At 31.2% G+C, this 12,463-nt stretch overlaps 3 protein-coding genes across 6 annotated transcripts; all 3 read right to left on the minus strand.

The window, feature by feature from the left end:
• Window positions 1-560: 560 nt before the first annotated feature.
• Window positions 561-7,712, minus strand: Acf (ATP-dependent chromatin assembly factor large subunit). Of its 4 annotated transcripts, XM_035085382.1 has the most exons (8): window positions 7,617-7,712; window positions 7,109-7,467; window positions 6,591-6,729; window positions 3,195-6,505; window positions 2,916-3,091; window positions 2,655-2,768; window positions 1,974-2,295; window positions 561-1,645 (listed from the first exon to the last, which is right to left on the minus strand). In XM_035085382.1, exons 2-8 carry the CDS (start codon window positions 7,219-7,221, stop codon window positions 1,417-1,419), a joined length of 4,404 nt encoding a protein of 1,467 aa, XP_034941273.1. In that variant the 5' UTR covers window positions 7,222-7,467; window positions 7,617-7,712; the 3' UTR covers window positions 561-1,416. The 4 variants fall into 4 exon arrangements, with proteins under 4 accessions (XP_034941273.1, XP_034941274.1, XP_034941275.1 ...); XM_035085383.1 differs by having other exon boundaries at window positions 561-1,633; window positions 7,109-7,652; XM_035085384.1 differs by lacking the exon at window positions 2,655-2,768 and having other exon boundaries at window positions 7,109-7,652.
• A 398-nt stretch (window positions 7,713-8,110) lies between these two features.
• Window positions 8,111-9,716, minus strand: Polr3F (RNA polymerase III subunit F). The gene is made up of 4 exons (XM_035085243.1): window positions 9,290-9,716; window positions 8,548-9,166; window positions 8,312-8,473; window positions 8,111-8,235 (listed from the first exon to the last, which is right to left on the minus strand). The coding sequence occupies exons 1-4, from the start codon at window positions 9,334-9,336 to the stop codon at window positions 8,155-8,157; spliced, it is 909 nt and encodes a 302-aa protein (XP_034941134.1). The 5' UTR covers window positions 9,337-9,716; the 3' UTR covers window positions 8,111-8,154.
• Window positions 9,717-9,920: 204 nt separating this feature from the next.
• On the minus strand, window positions 9,921-11,570 carry CREG (Cellular Repressor of E1A-stimulated Genes). Its single transcript, XM_035085403.1, has 5 exons — window positions 11,097-11,570; window positions 10,869-11,023; window positions 10,631-10,750; window positions 10,473-10,554; window positions 9,921-10,362 (listed from the first exon to the last, which is right to left on the minus strand). Exons 1-5 carry the CDS (start codon window positions 11,437-11,439, stop codon window positions 10,175-10,177), a joined length of 888 nt encoding a protein of 295 aa, XP_034941294.1. The 5' UTR covers window positions 11,440-11,570; the 3' UTR covers window positions 9,921-10,174.
• Between the last annotated feature and the right edge of the window lie 893 nt (window positions 11,571-12,463).

Consider the following 12,463-nt stretch of genomic DNA (forward strand, 5'->3'; position numbering starts at 1 on the left):
CTTGGTTTTACTAGCATACTTTACTGGAAAATTCAGCAACTTTGTAAGTATTAAAGATTGAAATCGAAATACATTCAAATGTAAAGCTGACTTCATCAATTTAATGTGGAAACGTATTGGAATCTAAAGTAATCAAATAATTTTTTTGCAGCATACGCTCCAGCAAATGTTGCAAAATGGGCTGAAATTAGAAGAAAAGCATTCTCAGGCGAACATTAAAATATGTATTTAACAATTTCGTAGCATATTAAAGATGATTCCATAAATGTACACAAATTCATACAGTTGAAAGTTGAACTATTTAACTAAATGTATTGAAAAGCTCTAATAAAAGGTAAATTGATTTAGCTTTAGCTAAGAAGGTTATTAATTCAGTGACCAGAACTAAATAAAAAAATTTTTTCAGTGATTTTATTGATTCAAAAAAAAAAAAAATGATTATGATTATCAAAAATGCAAATCACTAAAATGATTTACCTATGAATAAGACAATTTTTATTACACTTATTAAAAAATACTTATGTTTTGGTGATTTTACGAATATAAAATACACAAAAAAATTGTTGCACGAATTGCTTTTATTAGCAAATAAATTTTATAAAACATACACTTACACAGAATTGTTACAGACAATCTGTACAATTCGATTGACAAATTCCATATTTTATCCACGATAGGTCCAGCCTAAAATTTATCAAAAAATCTTTCTAGAGATACTAGATCTAAATTTGAAGTCTGGAGCTGAGATGAGATAAATAATAAGTACTTGTAATTAAAATTTTGACGTATTATAATAAACTTATTTATTATGTTTGTAGTGATAATTAATGAAAAAAGAATAATAAAAATTATTAATAATCAAGTTATTCAGCATATAATCTACATGGACAAAAAATAGACAGCAAATAAATAATTGAAAAACACTTTTTTTTATCTCGCTAAAATAATTTTAAATTATTAAAATCGCTATGATTAAAAAATATGAATTCATTATTATTAACCAACACTTGGAATAATTGCTTGTACTGGCTTTAATTTATCTTTGTAATTCTTTTTTGAACTTTTTTATTACTCTTACTTCAACACACTTCATCATTTATATTTGAGCATAAATAATGATGCATTCAGTGTGAGATGAATAATACTGTATACACTGATAAGAAAAGCTCGTCTTTGCTACATACATGAGTATTTTTCATTTTGTCTTTTTTAATTTTCTTTTACGCTAAGACAAGACCTCAACTCATTTAAAAAAGTTCTTAACCAAATCTCAGTTTCAGTTGAAAAATAACTGAGATTCTTTTACATTTCGATGAACACACTTAAAATCTTTTACAACAAAATAAGGTACATTATTTATCTTTAATTCAAAAATATTTTAATTTTCTATGGACTACACAGTCTGTAGAGTTTTTTTTAACTATTTCCATTAATTTCCATCTGTTCTTCCTTAATTTCTATCTTTTCCTCTTTCAGGGAAACTTTTGCTGCTTCTTCAGCTATTTTTTTGGGTGAATTTTTATCCTCCACCTTTCGTTTTTTATTCGCTGGCGCTTGAGAAGCTTCTTCATTACAGTTGAAACCCAGCTCTTTGCTTCTTTTTTCAAAAAACTTGGATAATTTCATTCCAGCCCTATAAACATAACTTTTATCAGGAAAAGACAACTGAAAAGTACTTTCACAAACACCAAAAACGTGTTCGGAGGCCAAAGATATTCATCTTTCATCATCCCGAGTAACTTTATTCTTTTTCACTCAATTAATGTTTGATACAGCATGCAAAAATGTTTTTTCCATTCATCAAGACAAAAAACGTCATGCATTTAAACACTCATAACTCTATTGATAATGATTATACGACACAAACACAATGAATAATTTGTTAATGAAATTTTCAAACCAGAGATGGTTAGTTTCAGTCAATCCCTGGCATCCGAACCTGAATAATTATTAATCAATTGATAAAAACTCACTTGTAAACGGCGCTGTGTTGCTCGTTGTAAATGTTACAATTTTCAAATATAAGGAGTACATCAGCCAAAAATTGAGGAATATTATCGTCATAAATTCCTTTATTAAACTTGTCTTGTATTGTTCCAAAGTCCATAGGATTTTTAATGAAATCATAGTAGTCAGGCACTTCTTCAGTTGTGACAGGAGATAGAAATGGCCAGGAATCTTTGTGATGCATAAGTTCATTCAAAAACAAGAGAAGAGTTTTATCTTGATCAGCGGCAGCTCGTTTCGTTGCCCGTCGAGTTTGCCGAGTTTCTGTTTCTTCTGATATACTGCTTTCTGCTCAACACAAATTTTTTATAAAAAATTTACATTATTTATAACATAAACTTATCTAATATAAAAATTTAATGAACATCTGTTTTACTTAAAAATATTTTGCTAGTTAAATATATGAAGGAAGCATCATGATGTGATGACAGATTATCACTTCTATTGATTGAACTCAATGAAAATAATTGCGACACTATTTTAGCTTATAATGGGTTATCATTCTAAAAAATGTTACGATGAATAGCTAAGACACATTTTTTAATAGTGAGATGATTCTCAATGCTGCTGTGATAAGAGCAATGTTAGGAAGAAGATGGCGAACATAAATAAGCTGTCAGGTGAAAAGTGTGGTGAAGAATACAGACCACCATCACAATCAGAAGATTCTTTACGAAGAAGACTCTTGACGAAATCGTGGATGCGGGACCGAGCAGCTGTTGCGCACAATCGCTTGTCTCTCTCCCCGTCACGATCTCGCACTAACAACATACTCAAAGCTAAACCGTTCATTGTCTCTTTATATCCCATAATCTCAATCTCTAACTATTTCTGGTCTATAGATTAATTTTGGTTCTGATACAAAATAATCAATAAAGTGTATCTAGTCAATTAAATTTTCATCATACCATGTTTGACTCCATTCCTACGGACACTTTTGCAAGCATGACACAACCATTTTCCTCGCGGTGTTCTAGATAATGGTGGATCAACACACTCAAAATGGAAGCATCTGTCGCACGTACTACAGGTTATTAAACTTCCTGAACCACTGCATGTCACACAAGTTTGTTTTCGCTTTGGTCTAAAAATAAATAAAATATTTATGTTTAATATACAGAAATATAATTGTCTCATGAATTGTAAAGAAATATTTTTATTTACTTAAAATATTTTAATAATCTTACTTTTCGTCTTTTATCTCTCGATTTCCACTTTCGCGATTTCCAGATTCACTGTCAGCTTCTTCATCACTGGTCAAAACTTTTCTCGAACGATGCTGACGTGTATCTGGGATGATAACATTTTCATCAGTTTCTTCGTCTTCTTCCTCTTCAAATTTTCTTCTCCTCCTTTTAGGCTTTGGTTTAGTTTCAGGTGGTTTACATTGACTACAGAACCAATCTCCTTCTGGTACAGATGTGAGTTTTGGTTTAAGACAATATAAATGATGACCTTTATTACATCCATCACAAAGTAACATATTTTCAGCATCGCGACTTTTTCTACAAAGTCTACAACGAGCGTTAAGAATACTTTTGCTCCATGCCAAACTTGCTTCTAAAGTATTAACATGGAGAAATAGCTGAGACCAGCTTGTTGACATCATTAATGACTGTTCCCATCGTTCTCGAACTTCATCACTTGAGTGTTTTTTGTCTTTTTCATCATTACCCAAAGGTTTTTTCATATACTTAGATTCTACAGCTTGTGATAATTGAAGAATTGCACAAGCCATTTGTCGAATTCTTATTTGTTGCTGAGAATCTGGATGTAATTCACTTTCTTCTGGTGGACCTAAATATTTTCCTGGATCTCTGTAAACCTTTCCATTCCCGCTACCTACTTCAGAATCTGGTGTTCCAGGTCTACTGTTCAATTTTGTTTCATTTTTTATTTTATCTAAAGCTGAATTTACTGGTACGTCAACCTCAATTTCACTGTAAGTAAACATAAGTTTATCACACTGCTTGTCATAATGACAATTAGTAATAGCATTTCTCCAAGCATCACGATCTTTCACTTTTAATGATCCAAGGCATCCATTTTTGATTTTATCTTCCGTTTCAAGTATAAAATCTCTTAAAGCAAGCTCTAAAGCTTCATCAACAGGCACAGTAGACGGAAAGCTAAGATTTGTATTTTCTACCTTAGTTTTTTTCGAAGGTTTATTTGAGGCCTCCTTCGTAGAAAGTGGAAACACTTCAGAATTAAGCTTATGCTTGGGACAATTTTCAATTATAGACTGGAGGTTTTCAAGTTCTTGACTAAGATTATTCTTAAGTTCTCCTTCACGAATACCTCGATTACTTAAACCATTTATAATTTTTTCGAGATCTTCTTTGTTTCCGTAAAAACTCCATTTAACTTCAGATCTTTTACAATGAATGGGGCACTCTTTATCTCCTGTACAAGCCATTAATTTACATCTTTCATCATTTGAATCTTTTTTAGTAGGAGACTTAATAATTCCATTTTTATCAGCAAATGTAACCGTTTTTTTCGGTAACTTTTTCGTTTTATTAATATTATTTTCCTTATCACTAAATTCATCTTCAAATTTATTTTTGAGGTATATATTGGCTGCATCTTTGTCTTGTAATTCAGGCAAGTAAGGCGTACCATCAGTAAGGCACATACCTGGCCATCGTTCATCATTTTCAACGAATAAGCCAGGAATTGATAAAAACCGCCAATATCTGCGGTGAGCACGATCAGATCCTAGACAAAGCATCATTTGATCATCTTTAGATGCTAATCGAAGCTCTGTTAATTTATTCTCGATTTCTTCTTTCTTCTTTTCTTCTTCCCGACTTCCTCGTGTTTTTTTCGGTTTTTCATCAACATTTTCTTTTACTTCTTTCCCTTCAATTTTTCCATCCTTTTCACGCTCTTTCATTTTTTCTTTTTCTTCTCTTTCTTTTTTCTGTTCAGAAAGAATTAACGACTTCAACTCACGACGAGCTTGATGAATTTTTTCATAACGTACATCAATGACATCTCGTATTGATGCAAATGTTAATAATTGATTAATCAAGCATGTTGCCAAGCAAAGGCGATCTTCAAGATCAAATTCACAAACACTTCGGTGTCCAAGTAACCTCAGAATTCTGGGTTGATTTATTCTTAACAAAAGTGCAGGATCATCATGATTTGTATATCCACCTCTTTGAGAGTATCTCCATTTGGATGCTACTTCACTTATTCTTCCACCCGAACTTAACAGATGTTGTCGTAAAATTTCACTAAGTGTTACATGATCTAATGTAAGCTCTGACAGCTGATTTCCATAATGTTTTTGACACCAACTAGAAGCGCTAGTAGCTAGCTTTACTGCTTCAGCCATTGATGAAACCGCATGATCAAAATCTACACTATAATCGAGCGAATTCGACGCTATTTCGTCTTCTTCTTCAGCTTGAAATTTGAAAATATTTACTAATAAAAGTTGTAGTAAATCACTCCAAGGTCCAGAAGCTTCTTTTATCAACATTGCTTTTTCAAGTATATCAATCGAAAGACCGTGAGGAAAGTATGACGATACTTCTAACTCCTTAGAAAAAAATTGTAAAAATTCAAGAATCATGACAAAATCGCCAAATTTATCATTGGGAATTGCACACTTGACAGGTGTTGCTTCTATAATTGGTCGAAGATCTTCACATTCTAGATCTTCTCGTGGTTTATTCCATTCTCTAACGTAAGCAGCAAGTGCAGCCAATTTTTGTTTCTCTTCCTTTTTCTTTTCACGTATTTCTAAGAGTTTTTCTTGGCGTTTTTCTTTTTCTTCTCTTAATTTAGCCTCTTTCTCTTCTTTAATTTTACCGTTTAATCGCGATCTTTTATGTTTTTTAAAATGAATTTCACCTTTACTTGATGAATCGGAATTTTCTGGTTTTTCGAACGCTCTATGCTTACTTACATCAGAGGTGAGGAATTTATCGATAGTTACTTGTTTCTGTTTAACTATAGGTTTTTTAAAAGAAACAGATGTAAAATCTGGAAAAGGTCCAGCAAAAATTGTATCAAAACGGACTTTAGCAATACCATATTTTTGTTGAACCTCATTTTTTACTACCCAAACACCTTGGCTATTTTGTTCACAAAGCATTCTTAAAAATATTTTATTTCGTTCTCTACTGTATAGACTCTTCTTCCTTCTTATTTGTGACGCTTCAACTATCATTATTTCACTCATTTCATGACTATTAGAATCCAGTTGCTCAACTTCATATCGAAATAATTTAGCAGGTGGATGAAATAGTCTTTCTTGAGGGGAACTAGTAATACTATCTTTTTCGTAAGCTTTAATTTGCTCATCTGTTGGTTCAATGACCTGAAGAATATGACAATCACACCACGAATCATCAGCAAAGCATGCTTCCACCATTTCCCCAACAAAATATCGATCCCTAGCGAATTGATAAATATCCTCAATCATTTCACTAAAAGATGTTCTTTTTGTTTTTGTTGCCAGGTACAATATAGGAGTTCTTAACTGAAAATAATAAGTTATTGAACATTTTTGAATATTCGAAAATTAATGTATTTCATAGTTGATTCTTAAAATTGATTAAACAAACCTCCATCGGAAACTCTTTAAGAATTTTCTTAGCATTTTCTTCACAAGCTACAGCTTCTTCGTATGTCATGTTTGTTTTCCCTGTGATACTGCATGACCAAATAGTAGAATTACAAAGAATGATCCTTTCACAGTATTCACTGAAATCAAAGAAATAGATTAATCTTTACATCATACTCAACATGATGAAATATTAAGAAGCATTAATAATGGAAATCAAGACGTGAAACAATAACATTAACAATGAAGTTTCCTCTAGTTCTTATAGAAAACATCAATAAGGCGGGAAACAGAATTTACTGCGCGGCAATGAATAAGTTGTACAATCGACGCGTCACGATAATCCAACGCAACGTCAGAACTACTACGTATCGAAGGCAAAGAACATGCAAGTATGCCATAAATGTTGATGGATCATACTTTTCTACTTAGAGCCGGTAGGGTAAACCACTTTGATGCACATAGAATCGTCATTATAATCAATTTAAAAACTAATGGCATTTTATTATTTTAACTTACTTATAATCTTTGAAAACCTCATTTGTCACTTCACAATGAAAGACTTCATCGTCATCCTTATAGTCCGAGGATACATAAAGTCGTTGGAAAGGCTTCTTTCTCAAGTAAGGCATGTTGATGTAAATCTTTTTCTATTACTTTTAATGAAATAAACTTATGATTAAAAAAATATGATGCTCAGTGAAACGTAAAGATGTAGATGAAGTAGAGAGATCTTAGACTTGCTGAAACGTTGAGTCTCTTTAATGAGAGCTCGTTGATTTGTATCTTGGCCCAACACTCTCTTTCCCTCTCTCTCACTTGCTGTTTGTTCCTTGGACTTTTAACCAACAATGTTGATCTTCCGCCAAATGACGGCACTATTTGATAAAATAATGATTACATTTAAACTGAAATCATTGCAATTACAGTTACTTAAGCGTGTTTTTACATGGAAATTATGCACAAACTCATCACAAAGTACGTTAACGGTAGACGTAAATGAACTAAGAAGCGCATATATACACACCTGGCATTCGCTGACTAAACACACTTATGACGAACCGGAAACCTTATGCTCGTGCACCAACACACACACAACGTCAGAAGAAATGGTTACCAACTTTTAGAAACAGAAAATAGTTGTCATGATATCTTTTTATACATTTCTTGATTTAAATTAAATGTAAAAAAGAATAATTTTATTGGAAAACCTATCTATCATTATTACTAATTGAAGATTAAACAAATATATTTTAAGTTTAAATAAAATTTTATGGGATAAAAAAATGTGTCAATTACTTTTTCAAAAGTCATGTCAATAACACAAAGTTGGCTGCTTGAGTGCTTTGGCGCCCAGAGAATTTGGCGGGAAACTATTCGACAGCAATTATTTGCGCGCGGGAATTTGAATAAATTGTTAAAACCACATTTATATAAATTAATTGTATTTTCAATTATAAATTTTTATTCACATGATTATTTACATTAAATAAATATATTAATAAATTAATGTTTCATTGAATTATTTCAATAATTCTACATTTTTACAAAAGTATTTTTGTATTTTATAACATATCTAACCAATCAGTAAAATATTGGCATTTTATAGGTGTAACGTCTCCCAAATCACAGCAATTATTTTTTACCTGAAAGATTTTTTAAAAGATGAATAATTTTGTGATCATCACGTACAATTTATTACAATAAATAGAAAAATCTTACTGGGCAGAGTCCACAAGGAGTTTTCATTATACCTGGAGTAGGTACTAAAAATTGAACTGCTCGATATAAAGTACTTCCATCAGTAGAAATTGTTTTTTGTACTTTTCCATCGTAGACTAATGTGTTTAAGATCATTTCCAAATCTTCTTCCGATAATTTTACCTACCATTAATAAATTAAACAATTTATTAAACGATTAAATAATTGTTTTAAATTTATAACTGTAATAAACTTACCTTACTAATTCCTAAATCATTAATAAATTTTCGAACTTCATTGCAGGAAGCAAAAGCCTTATTTCTAGCAGCAATTGGACCACCTCTAAAATCTTTAGCAGCTTCATTTTTTTGTTCTAAAAATCTATAACACTGTTGATTTAAAATATCAACAAATTCAGCTTCAAAATCTTGATCTTGATAAAAAGTGCCTCCTGTCACAGATTTATCAGGTTCTAAGTTATATAACATATATAGTTTTTTTTTGCTAGCAGCAACTGACTTGACAGCTTTTATGAATTTTTTTGTTTCTAAACTTTTCAAAATTTTATTCAACTGAGTGTGCATTAAATTAGATTTCAGTCTTATATTTCGCATCCATATTCCTTTATTTCCTGCCTCTTCAATAATGGAATAAACTATTTTCTCTTCATTATCTGCTCCTTTTAATGGTTGAGTCTTGGATACTTCATTCAATTTATATAAAAGTACACTTCCTTTTTGAAACAAGGTAACTTGTCCTTGGCTTAATAGTTTATTTAGTGCAGCAGCAAGTTGTCCAGGAGATAAATCTGGTATTTCTTTAGAAATATCAGCCCCTGATATACCTTTAGGTTTGCCCTGTGCAAGAGCAATAATCCTAAAACAAAACAATATTTCATCAGTTATGAATTTTAATTGAAGAAATAAATAATGTTGATCGTACACACATTATTTTGTAGAATTATTTTAAATAATAAACAAATATTGCATTAACACTTACTTCTGCTCTACAGTTGATGAAGTGGATGATTCTGAATTTGTATCCATTTTGTATTGTAAATTATAAATAATTTTTAAATCTGTAAATTATTACTTAATGAAGCACAAAAAATCTCTTCTCATTATTTAATTAGTTATGTATACGTTATCATAATTATTCATTCAAGCTATGACGCGGAAACATGTGGACAGACTAAAAAAGGTTATGGTTCAAACATTGACATAGTAGAACATAACCTAAATTTTTCTATTGTTGTTAGGGCATTTTGATTCCCTTTAGAATTGTTTAAGTGATACTTTAGTTAAAATACAATGTATCTAACATAATAGAAATGTTTTTTTATGATTTTAATATAAAAATTTTTTTGGCTTAAATTTACACTTACATGCGCAGAATGACACATTTTCAAATTTGCGCATGAACCTCGAAAAATATTCTTTTTGAATTGCTTAAAAATAATAATGTAAAATAACTATAGATATTTTACAATGTAAATAATGGAAGATTTTATTTCAAATGTAATGTCTTATGTCAAAATTATCTATCGCTTGAAGTGTAGAGTGTTTTGTCGCGAACAACAATCAGCAGAAATTCTCTCTCTCCAAAAAAATAATTAATTCTATTTCTACAATAATTGAAAAAATTGTTTGTTTTTTATTATAATATGGCGTCTCATTCATCAACTTTACGAGACAAGATGTACATTTTTTTAATCATTACACATATTTCAATTATATAAATTATTTCTTTATAAAATCTTTTTACGTAGATTACATTTTTCTCATATCTTGTTCGATTGCTTAAACATAAAAATTAAAATAATCAATCATAATTCAACATAAAATCATAAATATGGAATAAATGTTGATTATTCCATCAGGCTTTTCAATAAATATGAACTTCACGTGAAGGCAGATTTATTTCCTCAGAACTTTCTTCAGTATTGAACTCAGAAGATTGAAGTGATTGTGGTGGATTGAAGTAATCACTAACAGAAACAAATTTAGCTCCTCCAAAATAATCAAGAACTGCGATGAACGAGATTTTCAGTCTAGCAAAGTAGAAATCATGATCTAGAATAAAATAAATATATGAGTATATTAATATTTAGGTGTGTTAATCACAGTTTGCGTTGAATCTTAATGACTATCATTGAAACTTATGAATTTCCAATGAAACGTACCAGCTGGCATATATTTAAGACTTGGATGACGACCAAATATCGCATTTTTAGCAGTTTCATACATAGGATCATATGTATGTACCTATATCATTGAAATAAAGTAGATTTAATAAAACCTATTTGCAAAATAAAAGTAATCATCAATCAAAATACTCAACCGGTTTTATCTTTCCAGATAAAATGATACGTGCACATCGGGGATCAATAGGTTCCATTTTATGTTCTTGGCAGTAGGAAGTTTGAGCCAAGGTCATCATCAAAGTCGCACGTGAATCTTCCTGTGTTGATTAACAAATCATTTGATCATTACAATACATACGTTTTGGCTAATCTTATCGCTTATTCAACGTAATTTGAAGATAATAATATTTTTAAGTATATTTGACAACTACGTACACTTAGATCTTTGGAAGTAAAGTCCAAAGGCGTTAAATACATATATGGTACTCCTGATCCATGGCCCAGAGGTCCATCACTGACAGCAACAACATTTGCAAATGGAAAGGTTGCTATTTCTTTCTGTCTGCTTATTGTTGCTACTGAAGTCCAATCTAAAAAAATATTATTAAAATGAATTCAAAGTGAATGTTTCATCAAGAAAAAAATATCTGTTATGATACATACTAGATTGATTAACGACATATCTGCCCACCAAAGCTGGATGATCGCTCGGAGGTATATGTACAGATTCCTCTTGTGGGATTGATAAATTATAAATACTATCATGTGAGTCATCCTGAATATTGGAGATCCTTGAATTACGCTTTTTTCCATTCTTTTGATAGTGATATACTTGAGACGATTGTTTCCATTCAAGGAACTCTTTGAATTCTTCTAAAAGTCTCTCATTATCTGCGAATGTTGGTGAATATCGTTTCCTACCGTTGGCACAATGCGAAAGCAAGCACACAGTGATAATTAAAAAAAGCGGAATGAAAGTAACGGTTTTGAGCAGATGACGAGCCATGGTTCTATGATAAAAAGTAAGCTTGGAGCGAGTTACGTGATATTACACTTATGAATTCTGACTACTGATGAATACTGGCCAGAAAAACGTATATAGCTAGTATAAATGAATACGTCATGCAACGTTTGATTATTTCAGAAACCTAGCGACTTTATTTTTTCACTACTCTCACTCTGATGAACAGCCCTGATTAATTTAAATCAAGATTATATTATCAGAATGTTTAAGTCAACAATAACAAAGCTTCATAAAAATTGTTTACTTCAACATTCCTTCAAACTTGATTAAAAATTCAAAATATATTCATTTATGATAATTTAATTACTCCTCCAAATAATTCATCAATTAATTTTCTTTTAACTTCCAGAAATTGAATAAAAATTGATCACATTAATTTATGTCTAAATGATGAATGATGATAGCTAATTAATTTTCAAAGTTTTAAACGCAATAGCTAGTAAAGAATATTAATATATGTATAAACCGGTTGACAGAACTCATACATACCGTTACATTCGATAGATAGAAAGAAGAAATGAGATGAAGACTAACAATTTAAGGATGTAAATAAGAATTTGTCATCATTCATAGCTACATCCGTATGAGTCGAATGAAATCTTATAATGTTTCGCAGTGAAGGTCCAAACATCAAGTTTGAGGGTGAGGCCAAGGAAACTGGCACGATGTCCGACCGATGGGCAGGTCTGTATGTATGTAGGTCGTCATCTAACTGTTCCTCGTACCGTTCTATCCTCGACTCCCTCATCATATACTGTTTTATTTCGCCTCTTTCTCTTCCTTTATATTACTGAGTAGCTAAATATCCACACCCATTCTTTCTTTTTCTGCCATCAAATCTTCTTCATCTTCTTACTCTTTTTCACATTTTCCGCCTCCTACTTCTTGTTTGCTCTCCCTCTCACCAGGTCGAAAGCAACTAAGAATTCATTGCTCGAACTCCTCGAGTTCTTCAGTTGTGTTCCGGGTCTTGTCAAGGACGTGTAGTATTTCTAGTATTTCCAGC

The sequence above is a fragment of the Chelonus insularis genome, unplaced genomic scaffold, assembly GCF_013357705.1.
Source record: "Chelonus insularis isolate UGA/USDA-ARS -01 unplaced genomic scaffold, ASM1335770v1 contig_399_pilon, whole genome shotgun sequence".
Taxonomy (NCBI): Eukaryota; Metazoa; Arthropoda; class Insecta; order Hymenoptera; family Braconidae; genus Chelonus; species Chelonus insularis.